Source organism: Talpa europaea, assembly GCF_964194135.1.
Source record: "Talpa europaea genome assembly, chromosome: 2".
In the NCBI taxonomy this organism is placed as follows: Eukaryota; Metazoa; Chordata; class Mammalia; order Eulipotyphla; family Talpidae; genus Talpa; species Talpa europaea.
The window spans coordinates 30,554,296-30,580,514 of NC_140068.1; the positions used below are offsets into that span (position 1 = coordinate 30,554,296).

Below are 26,219 nucleotides of genomic sequence, written 5' to 3' on the forward strand. Positions count from 1 at the left end.
TTTATAAACGCAATCTGCCTGCTTTAAAGTAGAATTCCTTATCTCTTCCCCCAAGCAGATGTGCCGATTTCCTAAAAGCAAAGATTTTGGTGCAGAGTGGCATTGTGCTCCGTTCCTGGTCCCTCCTGCAATCCCTGCCAGGCGTTCGACGGTTTGTCTCACAGACGAGTCATGAGTGCCCAGGGACACCAAGCACTGTGTCTGCGTGGCTGGTGCACTGCCCAAGGGGCAGCGCCCAGGCCAAACGCCAGCAAGGTGGACTCGAGAGAACGCGGGTCTGTGAAAACCCTCAGCCCGGCGGGAAAGCGCAGGAAGAGGAGGAGTCAGGAGGGCGAGGTGGGGCGCAGGGGGGGCGGGGAGGGGGAGGAGTTCCGGGCGCGGCCGCGAGGCCTGCTCGGGCCTGACAAGAGGGTGCCCCATGGCTTCCCACTCCGCCGGGGGCGGCGCGGCCCGGAGCCTGCTGCAGCTCCTGCGGCTGGTGGGGCGGCTGAAGGTGAGCGGGCGCCGGGCCGGGGCGTCGGTGGTCCGGGAAGCGGGTGCCCCGGGAGAGGCCGGGGCAGACCGCGAGGCGCCTCACTCCAGGCTCGGCCCCGGCCGTCACCTCCCTCCGCCCGCCCGGCCGCGGCGGGGGAGGGAACGGCCGGGTGCGGTCGCGCGTCCGGACGGCAGGCGGAGCAGCGAGGCTGCCGAGACCCGCGGCCGGGGTGATGGGGCCGACCCCGGGCCCCGCGCGGTCTGAAAGGCCGAGCATCCCATGTTGGGAGGCCAGGCCCGACCGGTGCTGGCACCTTTCGACAGGTGTTTGGACAGCGGCCGGCGTGCTTTTGCTGGACCTTGACCCGCCTCTGCGCTCAGTCCATGTGGGGCTCACGAGCCCCAAACTGGGCTGGTGGGGATGGGTTTCTTAATAGCAGGTGGAAGGAACAGACCCCAGTGGCCCTGCAGCTTTTAAGTGGAATGCTGAAATCTCTCTCATAGAAACTTCTAGAAATAGCAAACAAAACTTTTTTTTTTAAAGATTTATTTATTTATACAAGCACTGGGTACAGTCAGAAGCGTGGGAGGGTGAGAGGATTCCCCAGAGCCAGAGCGAGGAACAGAACAGGCAAACTGACAAAATGCACTGCTGAGGGGAGCAGCGGGTGGCTGGAGAGGTCTGCACGGCCCGGCGGCCGCGGGGATCGAACCGGTGCTGCAGAGGCTGTGGGGAGCTTCGCAGCCCAGCACTCAACGCTGCGCCACCAGGGAGGCCCCAAACAAAACTTTTTTAATAGAGGATTTTTAATCTTTACATCACGTTTCCTACCACCCACCCCAGTTAGGGATTTTGCAGAATTTCTCTTTAAAGCAGGTTATCTTGTTTCATGCTGCTAGTACTGCTGTTTATACTAGTCTTTAGAAAACAAACTTATGAGGAGAACATGCGGTCTCGCAGGAGCACATCATGTTCAGAATAAAGGACGTCATGACTTCCCATGATGCAGTCAGACATGCCTTTCTCTCTTCTTCAGAATTTGGAAGTCTGTCACTTGTTCAAGTCCAAGCACGCACCACAATGTTTTCTACTTATGTCGAGTGCCGTTGTTTGAAGCCAAAAATCCTACCTCCTGTAGTTATGAAAGATAGAGTATTTTACAGTTTTGTCTTTTATGTCTAAAGGGCTTTTATATGTTGAATAATTTATACATTTTTATGTCAGTAATACAGAATAACTTGGTTATTGGATTCTTATATGCTTGAAAATATTCCATACACTCCCCACAACCCATTCTCTTAATTTTTTTTTTTTTTTTTATAGAGGCATGTTTTCCTTCCTTCCTTCCTTCCTTCCTTCCTTCCTTCCTTCCTTCCTTCCTTCCTTCCTTCCTTCCTTCCTCCCTCCCTCCCTCCCTCCCTCCCTCCCTCCCTCCCTCCCTCCCTTTCTTTTTGTTTATACATGCACTGGGTACAGTCAGAAGCGTGGGAGGGTGAGAGAATTCACCAGAGCCAGAGCGGGGAGCAGAGCAGGCAGAAGGACCGAAGTACACTGCTGAGGGGAGCAGCGGGCGGCAGGAGAGGTCTGCGCGCCATGTGGGACCCTCCTCCGGTGGCCGGGAAGCAGCCGGGGATCGAACCGGCGCCGCAGAGGCCGCGGGCAGCTTCGCAACCCAGCGCTCAACCACTGCGCCACCGGGGAGGCCCCACAACCCATTCTCTTACCTCCTTGGTTTATTTGATTCCAGAAGTCAATCATTTTGCTTGGTTATGCATTTTTTAATAGGTTCTGAAACCATGACTCTGCTTCTGTGTTTCATTCCCAGGGCTTTATTTGAAGAGCATAGCAGATAGCTAATACTACACCATGCCCACCCCCAAAGGCCTAGTTACATCCATTGTCGCCTGGCAGGATGGCAGTGTTGGAAGCAGCAGGGGATGAGGGAGAGATTACTCAAAGTCCATTTGGAATAGTGAGACACCTGGGGGGGCTACACAGGAAGGAATATGCAGCCTGGACCAAAGACAGTCTCCTATTATTAGCACTGAATAATCCCGGAAGGGCAAGTATATAGGGAGTGTACATGCGTGGGTGATGGAATTAGGGATGTAAACTAGGGTGGAGTGATCAGGAGCTATTGCGTGGGGGGCTACATTATTCCTGCCAGTCTAAGCATATTATATTTATTCTTTTTCTTTTTAAGATTTATTTTTATTTATATAAGAGCTGGGGTACAGGCCAGAGCTGTGGGTGGGTGAGGGGATTCACTAGAGACAGAGTGGCGAGCAGAACAGACCAAAGGCAGATGGACAAAAGCAGCGGGCAAGACAGGAGAGGTCTGCCTTGCCATGTGGGATTCTCCCTGGCCAGCCAGGAATCGAACCGGTGCTACGAAGGCTGAGGACAGCTTTACAGCGCTGCGCTCAACCCGCTGGGCCACTGGGGAGGCCCTCTCTTCTTTTTTTTTTTTTTTTTAAAGCTTTATTTATTTATACAAGAACCAGGAGACAGGCTAGATGCGCGGGAGGGCGAGAGGATTCACCAGAGACAGAGCAGAGAACAGAACAGGCAGCTGACGAAATACACTGCTGAGGGGAGCAGAGGATGAGACAGGAGAGGTCTGCTTCTCCATGTGGGACCCTCGCCGGCTGGCCGGGATCGAACCTGTGCTGCAGAGGCTGCAGACAGTTTCATAGTGCGGCGCTCAACCACCTGTGCCACCAGGGAGGCCCTATATCTATTCTAATATCTGCCTGCTGTTTTCGAAAGATAGTGGTTTCCCAGTATGTCCCTCATATCAGGACTTAGGCCTTTGGTAAGAGGCCGCCTGCATGACCTTACACCTAGCTGACAAGCAGAAACCTCTGGGCACCAAGACAATATTCCCGAGAATTAGGAGGGCTGAGGATTCCACAACCCATCACTCTCCAGACCTATCTGCCACCCCCTGTTCCATCTGGTAACCATCATTCTGTTGTCAGAATCTAAGGGTCTTTTTTGTTTGTTTATTTTGTATATTCATTTGTTTTGTTTCTTTGTATTCCATATATGAGTAATATATATGGTATTTTTCTTCTGATTTATTTCACTTGGCTTAATCCCCACCATATCCATACATGTTGTCACAAATGTCAAGATTTTATCGTTTTCTATAGCTGAATAATATACCATTGTGTACACACACATACACACACACACACACACAGGCATCTTTATCCATTCATCTGTAAGTGGGCATTTTGGTTGTTTCCACATCTTAGTTGTTGTGAATAATGCTGCGATAAAAATAAGGGTGCAGTTCTCTTTTTGAATTAGTGTTTTCATATTTTTCAGATAAATACCCAGAAGTGGGATGCAGAATAACAGGGTAGTTCTATTTTTAAGTAATTGCCATACTGTTCTCCGTAGAGGCTATACCAGTTTACATTCCTATCCATAGTGCATGGGGGTACCTTTTTCTCCACATTTTTGTGAACACTTAGTGATTCTCGTCCTTTTGCTAATAACTAAAAAGATGCGACATGAAATTTCACTGTGGCTTTGATTTGCATTTTCTAATGATATGCAATTAAGAACATCCTCTCATGTGTCTGTCTTCTTGTTCAAATGCCTATTTAGAGCCTCTGCCCATTTTTCCATCAGGGTTTTGTTTTGTTGTTGAGTTGTTTCTATAACCTATTTCCTGAGGTTTGGTTTGCAGATATCTTCTCTCAGTGTGCCACCTTTTCATTTTAATGATGCATTCTTTCAGTGTAGATATTTTTTAGTTTGATGTAGCCCATTTGTTTAATTTTGCTTTTGTTTTTCCTACAGTTGGAGATGGGAAATCCATAAAAATATCATTAAGGCTAGTGTCGAAGATTTTATCAACTGTATTTTCTTCTGTGTATGTTTTCAGATCTTATATTCAAGTCTTTAATCCATGTTTAGTTAACTGTTGTATTTGGTGTAAGATAGTGATCTGGTTTCATTCTTTGCACATGGTTGTCCAATTTTCCTAGCACCATTTATTGAAGAGACTTTCCTTTTCTTGAATATATGGTATAGGCTCCTTTGTCATAACTTAGTTACCCATATATGTGTGGGTTTATTTCTGAGCTCTGAACTCTTTCCATGGATCTGTGCATCTGTTTTTATTCCATAACCATACTATTTTCATTACTGTAGCTTTGTGGTATAGATTGCAGTTAGGGAGCCTGATACCTCCACATTTTGTTCTTTTTCTCAGCACTGTTTGAGAAATTGGAGATCTTTAGTCATTTCATGCAAATTTCAGGCATTTTTACTCTACTTCTTTGAAGAATGCTCTTGGGATTTTAATGGAGATTGAATTGAATATGTATGTTGCTTTAGATACAATGCTCATTTTACCAGTCTGTTCTGTTCCATGAGTTCGGAATGTCTTTCCTTTTCTTTGTGACTTCTGCAGTTTCTTTCAACAGTGTCTTACAGCTTTCAGTTTACAGGTCTTTCATTTACATGGTTAAATTTATTCCTAGATGTTTTGTTCTTTTTCATGCTACCATAAATGGTATAGTTTTCTTAATTTCTCTTTCTGCTAGGTCATTGTGTATAAAAGCACAACAGATTTTGTATATTGATTTTTGTAGGCTGCACCTTTACCATATTATTTCTGTAGTTTTTTGATGATGTCTTTAGGGTTTTCTCTGTATGCTATCCTACCCGCAAGAAGTGACTGTTTACTTCTTCCTGTCTAATTTTGATAACTTTTTTTTTTTCCTTGCTTAATTGCTCTGGCAGAATTTCCAGTCTAACAGTGATGGGAGTGGGCATCCTTGTCTTGTTCCTCATCTCAGAGGAAAAGCCTTTAATTTTTCCCCAAGGAATATGATGTTACCAATGAGTTTGTCTTATATGGCCTTTACTATGTTAAGATTCCTTCTATATCCATTTTATTGATAGTTTTTAATAACAAATGGATGCTGAATCTTATCAAATGGTTTTTCTGCATCTTTTGAGATGACCATGTGATTTTAATCCTTCATTTTGTTGATGTGATGTATCACATTGATGGATTTGTGTGTGTTGATAGTTCATTTGTGTGTGATGGTGGTTGATGATCCTTGCATCACTGAAATAAATCCTACTTGATAATAGTGTATGATCCTAATAATGTATTGTTAAAATTGGTTTGCTAGCACTTTGTTGAGTTTTATATCTATGTACACCAGAAATATTGGCTTGAATTCCCCCTTTGAGAATATTTGTTTTCATAACTTTTTTATTTTCATTTTCATCAGAGAGTCCCACGTACTGGCTGGGTATACAGAAATGTTGAAAATCCAGAGAGTGTGTCAGATCACATGTACAGGATGGCAATTATGGCTCTGGTGATCAAAGATGACCATCTTAACAAAGACCGGTAAGCTGATGTGAATGTGTATGCTTGTTGTGGGACTCTGGTCTTTGGGTATGTACCACTTTTCATGACTGAGACCTGTGTCAAATTTTTGTAGATTAGTTTATATATCAAGAAAAATTATTTGAGGCAAACCATACAGATCTCAGGTATGGGAAGGGAAACTATGTGTGTTTATTCCTTCAGTTATTGTAAATTATACTCTGGGTTTTCACTTGGAAAGTGAAAGAGCCTGTTTTGGTCTTACGGAAACAGAAATGAAATATTGGGGTTTCCTAGGCACTGGAAGTGAGTGTGTTTTGTCTAAAATTCTATCATTGTATTAGGATACTATGTATTTTTAATCTAGCCCACTCTTAGGAGGTGCCTTTTTGGAATGGTATGTATAAGATATAGCTGAGATAGGGATGTCCTCTCCTTTAGTCAATCAACAAGTGCTTATGATATTTTTTTGAGTACTGTACAAAGTTTCTTAACCAAACAGGTCCAAACTGGCTTGATAAATAGCATAAAAAAAGTTATGCTAGGAAATTAGCAATAGGAAAGATCATCTGTTCTTGGGTGACCTTAGTGGAAGGGGCTGAATCTAAGTTAAGCTATAAAGAGTTGACTCGGTTGAAAAGTAGAAGGCACAGCATGCAGAAAAGAGGACATAGAAACTAAAGTCCTGCTGGTAGAAAAGTAAAGGTATACTTTGGAAATAAGAAATCAATTTCACTGTAGCCAAGGGTTCATTAATGGGTTTGAGGAGTCCTGTTACTCTGTAGATGGGGTGGAACTGAGGAGGTTTTTGGTAAAAAGTACAAGATGAACATGGTTTTGAATGGAGATGAACCGAAGAGTAACCTGAGATTTGAAGTGGATGAAAGAGAAACTATAGACAGGGATACCTAACAGGAGGCTATTAGGCTTACCTTGATAAGAGGGGAACAATGTAAAATAGACTCTGTCTCATTACCTGCTTTCATTATTTTGACAATGATTATCCTAATCATTAATCATTATCCCTAAAAATCATAACCATTTATTGAACAGTCCTGCATAAGAAACATAAATTAACAAATTTAATATTCATACCAATCTTATACAATATTATTATCCCTTTTTTACAAAAAATAAAATGAAGGCTGACAACACTGGGCATTTAAAAAATTATGTAACTTGGCAAAGGTCACACAGCTAATAAATTCTGGTTTCTGGATTCCAACCCCAATCTGTTCAACTCTACCCAATTTTCTATAATGGGCTTCATTTTGACATCTCACTAGTACATTGGAGAAATGATTGTTCCTGAATTAGTGTCAGTAAGAAAACGCTATACCCAGATCATCTTCTGGCCTTGTAATCTGAGGTTATCAACCTTTGGAAGTAGTATTTGAGAAACCAGCCATTTTAAAAATATTTCATGCGAATAATTTCCCCTGCTCTGTCATGTATTGTGTTGAATATTAACTAGCAGTTTTGATTCAGAACTGTTGTAGGCCAGCAGAATATCATCACTTTAGAAAATGCTGCATTAAAATGGTCTGTGAGGGTGGAAAAAGAACAATATATTATCTAACTTCAAAAGAGTACAAAGAAGGAACTTGTAGTAAATATATTCTGTGTAATTATTTACTATTTCTTGCCTGGTCAGATGTGTACGCCTAGCCCTGGTTCACGATATGGCAGAATGCATCGTTGGGGACATAGCACCAGCAGATAACATCCCCAAAGAAGAAAAACATAGGCGAGAAGAGGTCAGTGTTGACTATTGACTTCACAAAAGACCACCAGAAAAACCTGTTGCTGAAGCAAAGTGGTTTATTGCAGTGAAAAAGAGCACTTTGCTGGTCAGGGGAGAATATTTATAGATGGACATTTACAAGATGGGCAGCTAGCTAGTATTGCAAAGAGTTTAAGGCATAATAGCTTTGGATTGGTGAGACAAGGTCTCAGAGAATCTCCAAGATTAAGCTGTTAATACTTACTCTATTTTGGGTACAGTCTTATCTTCCAGAAAGAAGGATTTCCTGGAATAAGCAGTGGATTCATTTTCACTTGTCTTCAACCTTGTTTAACACAAGAATGGGAAATGTGCCTGCTCCCAGCCTTGTTTAATGCTGGGAGAGGAAATTATGTTAGTTTCAGTTGTCATTTGTATGTGCATATAGATAACATGGCTTTCATTAAAATGATGGAAATGGCTGTAACTTGAAGGAATTCTCCAACTAGTTAAGCTCTTTGGCAAGAAGTTCTAGAAATCACAAGCATAGTCATCATTGTAATTATTATTTAGTGAATATTAAATCAGTCCTTTAATTTAGCAGTTAGAAGAAAAATATTTTTATTGGTATGAAATGAACAGCATCAACAAAGTATTACATCATATTGATTTGTGTATTGATTTAAATTTTAAACCCAGAGCCCATAGCCAAAGAGGAAGACATATTTGAAGCAAAAGTAGAAAAATCCAGGAAGACATTTTTTTAAACGTCAAATAAGTGGTTTTCAATTCAGGAATTCTTGCAAGTTATTTTTGTTGTAAGTCAGAGAGATTGATCCTAAATTGTTAAGTGGACAGATCCTTTATTAAAAACAACTAAAAGGACAGTTGGCTTAAATTCTTAAAGCTGGTAAAAAAAAAAAAAAAACAGAGTTCAGTAACTTGCAGCATTTTTGCCCCCTAGAGGCAAGAAGATACAAAAGGAATCCCAGTTTGGGATAGAGTACGGGGAACAAGGAAAATAGTACACGGAATGTACTTTTCCTGCCAAATAAAGAAAAAATCCAGAATACAGAGAGAAATCAGTATAGTCTGAAAATGGAGGAAGCTAAGGAAATTAATGTTACTCTATCAACACTAGGCTGTGATGAAGAATTTCTGGACTGATTGGCAGAATTACTATAAAAAGAAGCTAATTAGCTCAAGAAACTGAGTTGCAGAAAGGAATTAGCTTTGAATCAGGGGTCATGGGGAAATAAATAATAAAGATAAATACTTTTGATGAAATGGTCTATATAAAAATAATTTAGCTCACCAAAGAGCTGAAAAAACTCAAGGATGTATGATAGTTTTATTCAAGGGTGAAGCTGGATATTGTGGAGGAGAGACAGCATGCAGAAGTACAAGAGGGTAGTCAGACCTTCAGGTGCCACAGAGCTACCTACAGATAGACCGTACCTGTCAGGGACACAGTGAATTGGAGGTTTTCTCCACAGAGGAGCAGGTCATTCAAAATGGACTCCGATTGCTGAGGATGAGAGAAAAACTTCTACCCCAACAGGGCTGAGTCCTGGCCAGTGATACCCTGTGGTATAGGCCAGTCATACCCTGTGGAATAGGAAACTGTCAGAAAGTGCTGCTGTTTTCCTGGGCACTATATCCTAAAAGGATGAAAACCTTTCCTATCTCATTGAACCTGGCCTCTGTGCTTGTTTCTGATTCACAAAGGAATAAGTGTCATAAGAAGGGATAAGGGAAGCATCTTAAGGGACCACAGGTGGCTAAGAAACTAAAGGCTTGGAGAGTGCTGGTATCCCTTTGCTTCTTCCTACTGCTGGCTAGGATTTGGGAATCAAAAGAAATTGTTTATGCAGGTGGTGTTTGGGGACAAGGTTTGGATGTCTGAACCATGCATTAAGATAATTAAATGAGGGTTTCTTGGCTTGAGGTGGAATGTCCAGAATGAGAACCTGGAAGCTTCATTTGCCCCAATGCTAGCTGACTGCTCAGGAAGGTTAAAGACTGAAGTAAGAGAGAGGAAAATTATTTGATAAATCTGGAAGGCTGATTGTTTTGGAGGAAAATAGGTATTAATATGAAAGGGAGAATGAGGGCATAAAAGAAAATAGGTAAGTGGCCGAAAGCAATACTGGTTGTCCAATCCCCTTTGTAAACAGGACAGATAAAATCTTTCTATGATAACCTGCACTGCTAAATGCTGCGAGGTAGGACTCAACAACTAATGGGATATCTTTGGTGGTGGGTGTGGTGTGGTAACATACACCTGAAGAGGTGGGGTCCTGTATTTCTGAATCATGTACAGTGTTGTAAACCAGCCTTGCCTTAATAAAAACAAATTTTAAGAAAGCACAGTTTGTTGGATGGAACGTGAAGCTGGAATACAGAGGTGTTAGGTTATATTCCTTTGCAAAGGGAAAAACAACTTAAAAGACCAGCGTGGTATACGTGCGTCTGAGGGTTAAAGTTGCTAATAACTGAGAGATTAAGAGAAGAACCAAACTTTATCACAGGTGACCATGACAAGATGGAGAAAATGAAAAATACAGTTTTTTAATGTGCCAGATCATAAGTATTTTGCATGTGTTAACTATTTAATCCTCACAACAATCCTTTCAGGTAAGTACTAGTACTAACCCCATGTTATACATGATAAGCCTGAAGGACAGAGGACTGAGTAACTTGCTCAGGGTTCTACTGCTAGTAAATGGTGAGCTGCATTTAAACCCCATCGGAGTCTCTAGTTTGCAGTTAACAGCCTCACTAATAGTGTGTGAATGGTGTATAGTACTTTCTGGGTATTTGTCATAAAACTGACACAAGACATTTACTGAAAGCTTCACTCAGCTCAAAACTTGAGACACATTTTTGACATGCTGTGCTAACAAGAAGATGCTGGAGAAATTGTCACCCTGAATCTATGTGTGAACAAGGTGATGAAACTCAGTGTAGAAGGGTGAGGGGCAGGGCTCATCAGGAATGTATAGTCATGTACCCCAGACATTAGTAAAGTTAATTTCGGAGCTTTTCTTTAAAAGATAGGCGTGATTCTGTGATATATGCTGACAAACAAGAAATATTGACTGGGAAAGAGGTCTAAAAATGCAATTCTGGATATAGCAGAGCTTAGATCCAGAAAAGTATTACTCAGTTTCAGGAATAGAGCAATATGTTTGTGTTTTGGTTTTTTTTTTTTGTTTGTTTTGTTTTTTTTTTGTTTGTTTGTTTTCTTTTTTTTTTTTTTGAAGGACATGGTGATTATTATTGACAGGAAGCTTGTTAATTAGTCAGTAATTAGATGTGATCTCTAAAAAGCCAATTCAGTCTTAGGCGCATTTATAGAAAGATAGCATCTAGCATAAGGGAGGTGATGATTTTGTTGATGGATAAATCATTTTAAATAGAATAAAATAATCTCTAATCAAGCAGTACTTTTGTGTTTCCATTCTAAAAGTTTAGTTTTTAATATACCTAATACAAAGAAGAATGTGGCCACCTGATACCCTGTTCTCTCTTGAACAAGCTATTCGAGATGATGATGTTACTTGTAAGAGCTGATTGTTAACACTGGCAAATATGGTTTACTTTGGAAGTGTTTGTATTCCTTAGTTTTTTTCTTCCTAATAGTAAATGTACACAAATATTTGTTGTTTGTAATCAGTGCTTTTTTCCTACTCTGGTTTTTAAGACCTTTGTATTGTCAAAGTGGTTCTTATAATGTATCTTTTCAAAAAGCCTAACTGTTGTGGTTAGAAGAAATGAAGCAGATTAAAAGGTGTAGGATGAAGATCGTGAAGATTTTGAAGTCATTTGACAATTAGTTGTGGATTTCATGTCCCTACTATGTGGTTTTTTAGAAGATATTGAAGCAACAAAAATGAAGGAAGAGAAGGGAATGATGGTGTCTCTTGGGCCTTGGGGCACTAGAAATAAGTTTAAAATCTCCTTAACTTTCTTGTTCTCTCATCTCTACTTTTCTTTGGATTTTGTTTAATCTCTGACTTGTGACTTTTCTTTTTCGTTTTTATTACAAATGCTGACTACAAAAAGAATTTATCCATACTGATGGTATAAGGAACACATATGGTTTATGTGGGAAGAAGGACGTAGTATTCCAGAAAAGGTTACAGATTTCACTATGATTCTCCTTTGCACAGAGAAGGGGCTCATAAACATCTTGTGCCATGACTACTTTGTGTGACTTGAGATTTTTTTCCTCCCACTCTGCGCTAGACCAGTCATGCATATGGTCCCCAAGTGACTAGTTTGAGGTCCATGGCTGTTCTTTGGACCAATCACTGTGGCTGCAGTGATTCTGGCCCAGCTCTGTCCACCTGTTTGACATTGTTTTTGTGTATTTGAGAGGAAAAAAGGATGGATGGGGTTAGGCCGAATAGAAGAACTGTGGGAACAATTTGCAGCTTAATTTAAAAATTACCTCTTGTGTTAGGTTCCTTGCCCCTGGATGGAGGGAGGACAAGAAGTTTCTGTGATGCTGTTGAAAGGTTCATGTACTGTATGGATGGTGGCTAGTTACTCTTCACTATCCCTTTTCAGACTGTGAATCTCGGAGCATACAACATTCTATTGGGTGATTTCCTTGATGTTAATGATCACTGCCCATTTGTGTAGCACTTTAAATTTTTCAATAAAAATTTATTAAAATTAGAGAATGAATGTTATACTGTACCAAAAAAAATACTGAAATTTTTGATCTTTGTAATTCAGTGCTACTTTCTTATTCTCCTCCTTTCAGATTCGTTTTGCTCTCCAGTATGCTTATGATTGAAATTTATATGGGCATCTTGTAATTTATCCACAAGATGTAAAATCCTTGTCCTCACTTCTGATATTTCTATAATTGTCTCACTGCTCATTTTTCTTTTTTGTGCCTACTGTACTGCAAGCCACAAAATAAGTGCCCAGTGAAGCCCATATAAATAATAAACTTCATTACTTAGTGTACATAGCTGCCCTCCTTATAAGCTGTAAATAGTGTGCAATATAGTTCAATTTATTCTGCTGCCTCATTGATAGCTATTCAGAGTCTGAGTTCATTACTTGGTTTTTTTGTTTGCTTGTTTGTTTTTAAAGATTTATTTATGCATACAAGAACTGGGGTGCAAGCCAGAGGTGTGAGGGGTGAGAGGATTCATCAGAGACAGAGTGGGGAACAGAACAGGCAGACTGAAATACATTGCTGAGGGGAGCAGCAGGCGAGACAGGAGAGGTCTGTTGCACCATGTGGGTAGCTCCCTGGCAGGCCGGAGCATCGAACTCGTGCTGCAGAGTCTGTGGACAGCTTCACAGTGTGGTGCTTCACCCTTTGAGCCACCAGGAAGACCCTCGTTATTTGGTTTTTTAAACTAGTTGGTCCACCTAAATAAATGTGAACATGATTAAAATAATGTGTGGTGTTTCAGGAAGCGATGAAACAGCTAACCCAACTTCTACCAGAGGATCTCAGAAAGGAGCTCTATGGACTTTGGGAGGTAAGTATATATGTTAGGTTGCCTTTGATGTATTGTAACAATATATACTGTTCATCAGTGTTTTAGTTGACTTAGGTTTATCTTAACCAGCTATCTTTAACTTACTACTTCCTGGTTTGCACCTGTTTCTCTTCCACCAGCTGCTACAGGATCTCATGGCTAATCGAAATTTCTCTTACTTCCCATTTCCCCCTTTCCTTTGTCACCGCAATACCAGGTTTGGTCCTTGACTCACAACCCCTGGATTTCCTAATACATTGCTCTTTACCTCCAACCCTAATATCACCGCACTCACCCACCCATTTCTAGTTAATGGAAAGAACAGAACTGGGTTTGACTCCTACGTCATCACTTCTTGGCTCCGTGACCTGGGGCGATTCCTCCCTGTGAGTCTGTTGCCTGTTTGTGAAACTTTGAAGGGTTGGTAGGGCTGGATGAGGTCAAGGGAAGAGCTGCCTTGATGCTTTGCACAGGACAGAAGTGTCGGTGCTGCCCATAGCAAGAATGTAGAAGCAGATTGACTGGAGGGAAAAGACAAGAACAGAAAGGGCGAGGAAAGCCTTTGTGCCCCATTGCTACCCCTCTTACTGCTGCTTTTCATTTGTGACGGGAAGACAACAAATAAAATTCTGCTTACTGGAGTCTCTCCCTTCCTCCTGTCCACACTGGCCCTTCCTTTCTTGGGCCACTCGCATTCCTTACTCTCAGGTAGTCCTGCCTCCCACTTGCCCCTTCCACATTTCTGTATTTCCTTCAAAGCCCTATTACCTTCTCATGTCTTCAGAGCCCCATCTTCTGCCTTTCTTTCCCCACATGCTGAGACTCCCACACTCCCTTGCGTTCCCCTCAGCTCTCTGAGCTTACCCTCCCATCATGTGCTAGGCCAGGTCTTCCCTTGACTTGGGAAGACAGGGGAACAAGATGGTAAGTCCCAGGTGAAAACCCTGAACAGATACTTCTCTAGACATGCCACTTTAGCAGCAGGCACGTTCTGCTATATACTGTTGTTTCTGTGGTTCGGCTGAATTGTAGGATGATATAGTGCTTTTAAGGCAGTAGGGAGTGTTGGAGAGAGCAGAGGTTTATGTCTGGAAGGACCTAGATGTGAATCCCAGCTCCTGGCTCCACTCCAGGTGAGTGTGGGTGAGTCTCTTAACTTGAGTCAACCTATTTGTCCTCTAGAAAATGAGAATAATGAAACTTCACAATCCCTTAGCCACAGTTTGGAAATTCACAAAGCAGAGCGAGTCAGATTTTTTAAAACATCACCTAACCTGAACAGATTTGGCAGGAAAATCTTACCTGAATCAGTAAGAAGCTATGTAGAGTCCCCACACATCCCATCCCCCTTGATGTGAAAATTAATACCCTTTGATGTAGAAATACTCACCAGTTTGGTAACCAAGTCTGCCCTAGGTCACATTACAAGTTTTCCTTAATGCATACTATGTGTACCATATTATATTTTAAAATAAAAGTGTTGAAAACTGAATCAGTTCTGGCCTCACAGTTTAAGATAAGAAAGTATGGACTTTTAATACTTCCCTTGTCAAATCATTGTAAAATTTAAATCTGTCAAAAAATGTATGGTATGTAGTCTGGACCCTGACTCAGTTGACATCTGTTACTAGGGATAATAGGGTTTCTTTAGGAAAAAGAGTCCCTTATTCCTAAGTGTGCAGCTTCAAGGGAACTTTTGGAACACTGTGATTGGAATAATGCAATGGTGTTTGGTTACATTTTATACATAAAGAGAAAAACGCTAGCACCTTAATTTATGAAGCTAATCCCATGTATTTTCTCTTGTGGAAGGAAGACCTTTTTACAAGAATTTATGCCCTTTTGCCTTGTAATTCTTAAACATGCTTTGGCAATATCTGTTAAGTTATTTTCTTAGTTGATTGTCAACAACTGGCTCAATAAAGGTTAATATAAATTTTACTTTATTTACAAAAGAATTTTCCAAATGGAGGCATTCCAAAGTCAATTAGAATTCTGTGACTTTGGGTTTGGAAAAACATACAACAGAGAACATTAAATGACTTGATAATCCCCAAGAGTTAACAGTTTTATCATCTTGTAAAAGTCTTTGACAGATACACTGTGGCTGTCCTTGAATGTGACAGTCTTCCTATAGAACTGTTACTTCCAGGCCAACCAATAGCTTTAAAAAAGATGGCAGTGAATTAAGTTTCTTTATTGCTAATCCTGTGGGATATTGATGATTAATGTGGAGGAGGAAAAAAAACTGAGGGCTTGTTTACTTTCTGACATAAAACTCATCTTTACAAGCTATCAGATTGTTGGGGAACTCTTCTCTTTTCATAAAGGACAAAAGGAGAAATAATGAAGACCTTATACAGAAGCATCCACACATTTTGCAGTCAGAGTTATAGAAATTTATTCATAGAAAATATTATGCATGATTCTTAAACTCTCCATAACAAATTCCCAAACCCGATAAAGTACCTGTTTCAGGTTAGTGGGTGAGATTAAGAGGGAACACAGAGGTACAGACTGAGGCATTAAATAACATAAGCTTCTGTTCAATTCTTGAGTGAAGAGTTGTGTCTGTATATGCACATGCTGGGGTATATATATTTAAACTTCACAGAAAATTATCAAAGGAGGAAATCTACATCCCTAATATAACAACATCTTGTAAAGAGAGTTTTAGGAATTAGAATTGCCCCTAATTTCTTTGACCATTTCTACCCATTCTGTACCTATAAGAAGCCTGCTGTTTTAAGCACTGGGGTATGACTTTTTCTATACAAAGTATGTTTATCACAGCTTATACAATCTTTTGACAGGAAAGCCTATTATTCTCCCATGCTCCCTTCACTGATCTGGCTTGCAATTATTGTGTCTGCCTAAAATCCATATGTTGAAGTGTTAATCTCCAGTACCTTATGTTCTTATTTGGATACCAGTTTTTAAGAGGTAATCATGTTGGGCCTCACCAGTGGCGCAGCGGTTGAGCGCTGGGTTGCGAAGCTGCCCGCAGTCTCTGCAGTGCCGGTTTGATCCCTGGCTGCTCCCCGGCCACCGGAGGAGGGTCTCACATGGCGCGCAGACCTCTCCTGCCGCCCGCTGCTCCCCTCAGCAGTGTACTTCGGTCCTTCTGCCTGCTCTGCTCCCCGCTCTGGCTCTGGTGAATTCTCTCACCTTCCCGCGCTTCTGACTGTACCCATGCTTGTATAAATAAATAAATAAATCTTTAAAAAAAAAAAGAGGTAATCATGTTGAAATGAAGTCTTTGGGGTGAACCCTAACCCTCTATGACTGTGTCCTTACAAAAAGAGGAATTTGAGGGTCTCCCTGGTGGCGTAAGGGATTAAGACACAGACTATGACGCTATCCCAGCCACTGCAGCACGAGTTCAATCCCTGGCCAGTTAGGTGACCCACGTGGCGCAGCAGACCTCTCCTGTCTTGCCCACTGCTCCCCTTAGCTGTGTATTTCAGTCAATCTGCCTGTTCTGTTCCCCACTCTGTCTCTGGTGAATCCTCTCATCCCACCCCTTCACCTCTGGCCTGTACCCCAGCTCTTATATGCATAAATAAATAAATCTTTTAAAAAAAAATCAGATGTCTTACAGTGTTGAGGCTAGAAGTCCAAAGTCAAGGTGTTGGCAGAACCACTCTCTCTGCAGAGTATGGAGGACCCTCGCTTGTCTCTGCCTGGCTTCTGGTGCATGCCTCCTCCAGCTTGGCATTCTTTGGCTTATAGACTAGCATATCGAGCTCCTTCTCTGTTATTGGATGAAGTTCTTCCTGTGTCTGTATTTGTGCCCATGTTTCCTTCTTTATATAAGGGCACCAGTTATTGGATTAAGGTCCACTTTGTTCTGGTATGACTTAACTTGATTAGATCTGCAAAGATGCTATTTCCCAATTAGGTCACATTAATAGGTTTCAAGTGGACATGAATTTTTGGAACACTCTTCAACTCAGTACAGAGACTCTTAATTGTCTTACACATTTTTATAATTCATGACCAACATTAGTACATAGGCTTTATATCAAACTGCCGGGGTTCAATATTAGCTCCCCTGTTTACTAGCTGTGTGGCCTTAGGCAATTTAGGGGATCTCTCTGTGCCTCAATTTCTTCATCTATAAAAATGGCAATAAAAATGTTAGACCTATTTTATAGGCATGTGTGGCAATCAATATATGTAAAGCACTTAGAATATTGTCTGGCATATAGAAGGCTCTTTTTTCCTCTATCTCTACTCCATGTGTTCTGAGTTGAGTTTAAGAAAATAAGAGTTTAAAGAAAAGTTGAGTTTAAGAAAATATGGTCATTCTGTACCCACGGAACTTTGAATAGTATTGGTTACATAGAAAATGCTAGTTGATTGATTTCTACAGTGTTAATCACAGCTATTCACCATTATAAATAGCTATCAGCCCAAAGGGTCATATCTATTTAAAGCAATTAAATATCCTTGATTATAATTTATCTTTCACCACACAAGTGTGAAATCAAATTTCACCAAAGCAGGAGAAAACATTTTCATCTTTTTCCTCAAAATGGTGCAGAAAGATAACCACGCCACCACCCGCATTTAGTTTTAAGAGATATGCCTTTAAGTCCCAAGGCCTAGTGGGAAGCCATTTCATTTCCCCCATACTGAATGCCTGGCATGTGCCTGCCCTTGGATATCCTCCATGCATACACTACACACAAATACACACAAACACACACACACACACAGAATGAAAGTCAATCAGTCAATCAACTGCCAATATGATTGGGTTAACAAGTACCCTTTTAAAGACCCCTCTGTTCTATCCTTTGAAATACAGCTGCAGTGTGGCAGGGGGTTGATGTAGAGCAACATGAGGATCCTTTATCCTTGGAGGGAGAGCAATAGGAGGGTAAAAGATGCAAGAGATAAAGTTCATATATGTCAATACTTAGTATCAACCTTTCCCCAAGGAGAGGGAGGATACTGGTGATCTCTCTCTCTCTCCTTCCCTCCCTTCCTCTTCCCTTTAATTCCTCCATTTTCAGAACCCATTGTGCTGAGTCATTTCCCTTGTGCTGAGTCATTTCTGTTGTGCTGAGTCATTTCAGGTACTGGTACTCCCCAGTCCCACCAGAAGGTGCCAGAGTTCTGATGCACAGACCCTCCTGCCCACCTCGGGATTAGGGGTCACAGTCTGCTGAGCCTCAGTGCTGCCAGCAGCCCCTCAGTGAGCACCCAGTCATCTCCCTTTCTCTGATCCCACATCATTCTCTCTTCAACCACCTACTTTGCCACTTCCCCCAAAGATAGCAAGTAATCTTTCTCCTTCATTGAGAAAATATTTTAAGTAAAACATTTATTGAGATAAAAAGCTTCAAATGGAAACTTTTTCATCTCTTAGAAACTTTGTAAATACAGTCACCCCCTTTATTAGCAGTTTCGCTTTTCATAGTTTCAGCCGTGATTTCAGTTAGCCATGGTTCAAAAATATTATTCAAGGTTTTATCACTCACGTGTTTCATCCTTAGATATTTTTGTTTAATTTCTTTTCTCCTGTTCTTTTCCCTTTCTTGCAAGTTATCTGTTGAAGAAGAACCCAGATCATTTGGCCTCTGGAATTGCCCATAATCTGGATTTTGCCGGTCACACACTTACGATGCAGTCCATTTTCCTCTGTCCTCTAGTTTTCTGCAGATTAGTAGCTGGGTCCAGAGGCTGGATCAACTCAGGTTGGGTTCATTTGGCAAAACTATAGGTGGTATTGGGTTTTTTCTCAGGAGCACATAATGCCTAATTTTTCCATTTTCTTCTGTCATAAAGCATTGCTGTCAAAGTCTGTACATCATTTTATTTTAGTTATATATCAGATGTCCTTTTTGCACTGGTGTCCAAAATGCTTTATTTCTTTAAGTCTGGAAATTTTATTAGAATATGTATTGGTTTTGGTCATTCTGGGTTAATGTCCTTAAGTAGGATTATTAACATTCTTTTCATTATTTCAAGAAAGTTTTCTTAAAGTACAGAGTTTCCTTTTGCTTTGCTTTTCCTTTTTTATCTTTCCTACAACAGCTATATCTCAGTATGCTAGTTCTTATCATCAATATTTGTCTCTTCTCAAATCCTTTATATCATATTCATTTCTTTCTGCTTTTAAATTAACCTCTTTTTTTCAATTTCTATTTCTATTTCCCTTAAGGCATTATTTATCATATTTAATTACCCTTGTGCTCCTTATTGTTTGCCCTTCATTTCTAAAATTATTTTGTCTCTAATTCTTTTATGTTGTTGGCTCATGTCATCGCCTTCTTAATATCATTTAGTTCTTTTTGAAGTAGTTTGTTGTAACAAAAAAATGAAAGAGACTCTTGTAGATTTGATCTTTTTTAAAAAAAAATTAGTAAGGTCTTTCTCATGTGAATTTTCTGTAGAGATGTTATTTTTCTCCTTAGTCTCTTTTTTATTTATTTATTTATTTTTTATAGAGGCATGTTTTTATTTATTTATTTATTATATTTGTTTGTTTTGTTTATACATGCACTGGGTACAGTCAGAAGCGCGGGAGGGTGAGAGAATTCACCAGAGCCAGAGCGGGGAGCAGAGCAGGCAGAAGGACTGAAGTACACTGCTGAGGGGAGCAGCGGGCGCGACAGGAGAGGTCTGCCACGCCATGTGGGATCCTCCTCCCGTGGCCGGGGAGCAGCCGGGGATCGAACCGGCGCCGCAGAGGCCGCAGGCAGCTTCGCAACCCAGCGCTCAACCGCTGCGCCACCGGGGAGGCCCTCTCCTTAGTCTCTTTATCTTATGGTAAAAGTTTGTATGGTATTTGACTTTGTGCAATTTTTGTTACTCATTTTGTCTTTTTTTTTTTTAATAGAGGCATGTTTTATTTATTTGTTTGTTTGTTTGTTTGTTTTTGTTTATAATGCACTGGGTATAGTCAGAAGCGCGGGAGGGTGAGAGAATTCACCAGAGCCAGAGCGGGGAGCAGAGCAGGCAGAAGGACCGAAGTACACTGCTGAGGGGAGCAGCGGGCGGCAGGAGAGGTCTGCGCGCCATGTGGGACCCTCCTCCGGTGGCCGGGGAGCAGCCGGGGATCGAACCGGCGCCGCACAGGCCGCGGGCAGCTTCGCAACCCAGCGCTCAACTGCTGAGCCACCGGGGAGGCCCTTTGTTACTCATTTTGATATGCAATTAGTTTTCCTGAACTTTGGAAGGAAACTTGGCTCAGATAGCTTTTTTAACTTTATAGACTTTCCTCTACTGTTTGGTTGTGTGTTGTTTTTTTTTTGTTGTTTGTTTGTTTTTTAATGTAGTGTTTTAAAAATATGGTGATTTGCTTTCAGTGATTTCCTGGCTTTGCTCCCCTTCCTTACTTTATTTATTATTTATTTAATTTTTTGTAGAAGAAAGGGGTGTAGGTCAGAAGTGAGGAGTGTGAGAAGATTCACCAGGGATAGAGTGGGGAGCAGAACAGGCAGATCTACTGAAATACACTGCTGAGGGGAGCAGCAGGTGAGACAGGAGAGGTCTGCTGCGCCATGTGGGTAGCTTCCTGGCCGGATATCGAACTCAGACCATAGTGGTGATAGCTCTGAGACTTAACCTAGGCGTAGGCCACCAGGGAAGCCCCCTTTCCCTGCTTTAATCTGGACTTTTTCTTTTCTTCATCTCTGTCCTTACTGCAGTCACTTCACTGGAACAACAGTATGCAGATTGGCGAGTCTACCAGGACTGGACTTGTATCAGCTGCAGGTGGAGTGGGCAGGATCCCACTCAGTACTGGCTTTTGTTCTTAAAATTTGGGACTTCTTTGGAGACCTGTGGACTATTTTGATTCTTCTGTTCACAGTTCCATCAGACACCCTATTATTTTTTTAATCTTCCTTCCAGGCAGAGACTGATCACACATAGGACTTATGGCTGGACGGGGTGTGTCCCTGTATATTTTGTAATTGGTGGTAATATAATGTTAACTCTGCTATTTTTGTTGTCCATGAGGTTTTCGTTTTGCTGCTTCTTTATTCTGTCAGTTTTTTTAGTCTATTTCTTCTCTTTTGCTCCCTACCTAGTTACCTAAGCCAGGAACTAGGCAGTCTTTTTTTTTTTTTAAAGATATATCTATTTATTTATACAAGCACTGGATACAGTCAGAAGCACGGGAGGGTGAGAGAATTCACCAGAGCCAGAGCAGGGAGCAGAACAGGCAGATGGACGAAATACATTGCTGAGGGGAGCAGTGGACAGTAGGAGAGGTCTGCGCGCCATGTGGGACCCTCGCCTGGTGGCCGGGGATCGAACCGGCGCTGCAGAGGCTGCAGGCAGCTTCTCAACTCAGCGCTCAACCGCTGCGCCACCGGAGAGGCCCGGCAGTCATTTTTGACTCTCCCTTTCATTCACCTTCACATTTTGGTTCACTTCTTTATCATTAACATTTCTCAATCTTCCCACCTCTCCCCATCTTTACTGCCACCATATTAGGCCAGACCATATTCTCATAACTTTCCTACTAGTGCTGCAGAGTCCCCGAATCATTTTTTGTCTAGCCATTTTCCACACAAAAGCTAGATGATCTTTCTAAAATGCAAGTCTGACCATGACCCTTCTTGCTTGAAATCTTTGTAGATGTCTACTAACTCCAGATAAGCTGAAACGTCTTAGCATGAACAAGGTCTTTCAGAGGAGATAGCGCTTCCTCCCCATTTAGCCTCTCCCATCTCCTCTTCCTCCTCACAATTCTTCATTTTATTATTAGAAATTACTTGAAGTAAATTCCCCAAAGATCTTGGCTCCTTCTTACCTTTAGGGTTTTGTGGTACTCCTGCCCTGCCTGCACACTGGAAATGAAATTCTAGAATGCTTGTATTACTATTTTTTGAGGGAAATCCGATCAATTCTTATTTTTAAAAGAAACCTGTAATTTCACCATAATTTGTTATAAAAAGTGTCATATTCTGGGTCTCCCCTGGTGGCGCAGCGGTTGAGCGCTGGGCTGCGAGGCTGCCTGCGAGGGTCCCCCCCCCAAAAAAAAAGGTATCATCTTTCCTAATGCTCTTAAAACTTTTTTCTTAATTTTCACAGGCAAAAATTCTGAACTGCTTATTTATAGAGTATTCCATTTCTTTTTGCCAAATAATGTTAACTTTGATTTATCAAACACAGATATATAGCTATAAATGTTAATAAATATTTAAACAAATACGATTTTAAGGGCCTTTTAAATAAAACAAAATGTATTTGACTATGTTAAAATGATTTCCCTCTATAGTTTTAAGTTCTGTCAAAATCCAAATAGCTGCCTTTATAAGAATAAGGTATCTAATAAAAATGAAGAAACCTTCAGTAATTCACATCACGTCACCCCACCATGAAAGCATGACAGGTTCATTATCCGAACACGTCTGGGTGGAATTACAAATGAGAACTTTGCTGGGAAACCAGTTGGGAACACTTTGGTCTTAATAGAAGAGTGATTCTGTGTAGTCTTAATTGAGACTTGTGGTTGTGTGACATGTGTCATGCTCTGAGCAGCAGACCTCCTGGAGCTTCTTGTTTCACATTTGTGTTGAGGAGGGAGGGAGCAGGGGGAACAGGAAAGGTAGAAAAGCTGCTGTTACCACCTCCCTGTCACCATCACATGCACAGAAATTCACGGGTCTTAACTGTATCCTGAAATCAGACCCCAGAGGGATTTAATTAAATCCTCCCTATTTGGAAAGTAAGGACAGAGATTCCTGGTATAAAGTGGCAACCAAAATTAAATGAGAAAGCGAAAAATTTGCTTCAGAGGAACCTGACGTTAAATGGCAATGGAAATTATTTGAGGTGTATAAAATGAAATATTAATTTGAAGTTAAAAAGATCTAAATCACTAAGGTGGGTTAATGAATAATGATCTTGAAATAAGATATTAAGCAAGAGGAAAAGCGCTTGGAAGTGTCAAGATGAACACATGAGACTTCCAAGGTATCTGTTGGCATACTTGGTGTTATGGGCCCATCTCTCTTGCGTGGAGAACTGGTTTTAAACTGTGAAATTGCAAGGGAGACGTCTCTGAGAAGGGCTTGTATATTGTATATAGTGGAGAGAGGTGGACAGTACAGAATGTGCTTTAGTTGTGACTCTGCTCTCAGGCACCAGAATCAGAAATTTCTCTGGAGCACCCTGTCATGCAGTCCTGATAATGTAACTTCTGTTGTGTCTTTACTCAGGAGTATGAGACCCAGTCTACTGCAGAAGCCAAATTTGTGAAGCAACTGGACCAATGTGAGATGATTCTTCAGGCATCTGAATATGAAGACCTTGAGAACAAGCCTGGGAGGTTGCAGGACTTCTATGATTCCACAGCAGGTACTCTGCTGCTCTCTCTCTCTCTCTCTCTCTCTCTCTCTCTCTCTCTCTCACACACACACACACACACACACACACACTCACACGCGCACACACACACACAGCAGGTGAGACAGGAGAGGTCTGTTGTACCATGTGGGTCGCTCCCTGGACAGGGATCCATCTCCTGCTGCAGTGGCTGGTGATAGCTTGATAGCACTTTATCTTTAGCCTCTCCGCCACCAGGGAGGCCCTGTCAGTGCTGCTTTCAACAAGTATCATATGGGTTTGACTTCCTCCTAGTGCAATGACTGAGGTTATGGTAGTGAAACTCACTGTTGTTACCCTTTTCGGATCTTTCTATAAGGAGCGTTTCAAAAGAAAATGGTGGGGTTCGTGTTGAGAGGTGGCCTGGTTGTGTGAGTGTGTCGCCCCTTGCGGTCTGAGCTGAGTCCAAGTCTGTGTCTGCACCTACTACCTGTATGCCCCCGGGAAGCCTCATAACCTCTCAGAATCTATGTCCTCTGAAAATTGGAAATCTTAGTACTCACCTACTTAAGTCATAGGTTGGTTTTGAGATTCAAGAGTGATATATATGAAAGTGCTTTGTAATCTGCCTGTATGTTTATAGATGTAAGATGGAGGTAAGAATGGAGATTCAAAAACAGAAAAACCCCAAACAGCTGAAATCACTATCGTTATTATAGCACATCATAGCAAAGCTCCGGAGCCAAACAGCTTCAAAAAGAATCCTGGTTGTACCACGCAATCTGTGGATCCTCTAGTAAAGTGCTCAATCATGCTTAACCAAGGTACTGACCCAAGATCTTAGTTTCCTTATTTTTAAAAGGAGGATAATTGGGGCTTCCCTGGTGGTGCAAGGGGTTAAGCACAGCACTGTGAAGCTATCCACAGCCTCTGCAGCATGAGTTCGAACCCCGGCCTGCCAGGAAGCCATCTGCATGGTGCAGCAGACCTCCCCTGTCTCACCTGCTGCTCCCCTCAGCAGTGTCTTTCAGTAAATCCACCTTTTCTTTTCTGCTCCCCAATCTGTCTCTGGTGAATCCTCTCACCCCCATACCTCTGCCCTACACCCCAGTTCTTGTGTGCATAAATAAATCTTAAAATGAGGATAATTATGGATCATTCATGGGGCTTGTTTGAGGATGTGGTGTGTTGATTCATGAAAAATGCTTAGAATCTGGCAATAAGCTTTGGCTAGCTGCATTTTGATCCAGTTTCTTGAGCGAGGAGCTCAAGAGTGCACTGTGCTGGTGGTGTCTGGTGTTTGTGTTGCTCCTTGAAGTAAAACTCAGTGGATCTTCCCTGGGAGTTGGTCTGGCCAGCTCAGCCTCCATGGGCCTTACCAAATAGAGGGAGGTCCTGCCTGGTGGATTGGAATTTGCATTACAATGAAGTTGATTCAGTTTTCCTTCTCTCTCTTTCAGCCCGACTACCTCTGCCCTAAACCCTCACTAGTTCTGTATTGAACAGTTGTTAAACTAAACCAACTCAAACTTAACCTGCCAGCCTGGCTACTTCATCGCCTGTCTCAATGTTTTCCTCTTTGTAAACACAGGTCATCACAGCTTTGCTTTCAAAACTTTTGTGGCTTATCTCTTCCTAAAAAAATATCCTGACACTTCTGAGTAGTCTAAAAAGCTTGGCAGTCTAAGGCATATGTCTCCGGTTTCCTGTCCAAATCCTCCCTATCAAATTAAGGGTTCCCTCTTCTTGCTCAGTCTGCATTTGGTCTAGAGCTTGCCATCATGTTGTCACAGTCTTATTTGCATTCAACTTACTAATGTTCCTCTCCAGTTCTCCTCACAAGCCCCCACTTATTTTCCCCTAACCCCATTAGTGAGCTGTTTGAGGGCCTAGTCTGTTTTCATATAGGAAGTACTCAAAGATGTCTGACTTCAGTTAAACAGAGTAACATTTATAAGCCAGGGTCAGCAAACTGTGACCTGTGGGCAAGGTTGACGTGCTGCCTGTTTGTGTAAATAGAATTTTACTGAAGCAGCCACATGTACTTTTTACATACTGTTTGCGCTGCTTTTGTGCCCAACAGCAGAGTCATGTGGTTGCCACAGAGACCAGATAGCCCACAGCACCTAAAATAGTTAATTCCTGGCTCACTGGAGAATAGATTTCCCAGAGCCAGCAGAGCGTATTTCACTGATAATGTAACCAAAATATGTCACGTTTCTGTGGCTCTTTGTATTTTACACACTATTATCTTCTATTTGGATATAGTCACAATGAAAAATAGAAAACGACATCAGAATATTGTAGAGTCTAACAATGTGTGAGCTAGTAGGGCCATGTTGTTTCAACTCCACATTTTGTTGAGAAAGAAAATGGAGCCCAGAACGATGGAGACTTGCCCATAAGAGAGTTGAGATGAAGATTCGCTGTGCTTCCTGTGTGCTTGGAAGGTAGACTTTCAGTGGTGATCACAATGTGGTGTGTAAGAAGTAAATGAAATATGCTACACTTCCCACTCTAGTGCACTACTGCTTTTAAGAAGCTACTAAATAGAGTCTCCCTGGTGGCCTAGGAATTGAATCTCAGCATTATCACCGCGGTGGCCTGAGTTCAATCCCAGCCAGGAAATAACCCATATATGGTTGTAACGGCAGGACAGGCCACTGAGCAGGTTTTCTATGATCCAGCAGACCGGGTAAAGGAGGAGAGAGTCCTGGAGCCCTCGGTGGCTTTTGCAGGCTTTTATTGGGATTTACCAGGTACACGGCAGGCAAGGGTGCTGGGGGGCCGGGAGGCTGGCAGTCCTCCTAGCCCCCAGCAAGTCTTCACTCTATCTGGGCTCTCCAGCCTTTTCTCGTG

The 26,219-nt window shown here is 41.8% G+C and overlaps 1 protein-coding gene across 1 annotated transcript in view; it reads left to right on the top strand.

The window, feature by feature from the left end:
- Nucleotides 1-418: 418 nt before the first annotated feature.
- Nucleotides 419-26,219, top strand: part of HDDC2 (HD domain containing 2) — a gene marked incomplete at its 5' end in the record, with an annotated part of 28,435 nt that continues 2,634 nt past the window's right edge. Inside the window, 5 exons of the mRNA XM_084227933.1 lie at nucleotides 419-493; nucleotides 5,737-5,858; nucleotides 7,492-7,594; nucleotides 13,002-13,070; nucleotides 23,255-23,393. Coding sequence (XP_084084059.1) covers nucleotides 419-493; nucleotides 5,737-5,858; nucleotides 7,492-7,594; nucleotides 13,002-13,070; nucleotides 23,255-23,393 — 508 coding nt within the window. The remainder of the gene's footprint in view (nucleotides 494-5,736; nucleotides 5,859-7,491; nucleotides 7,595-13,001; nucleotides 13,071-23,254; nucleotides 23,394-26,219) is intronic.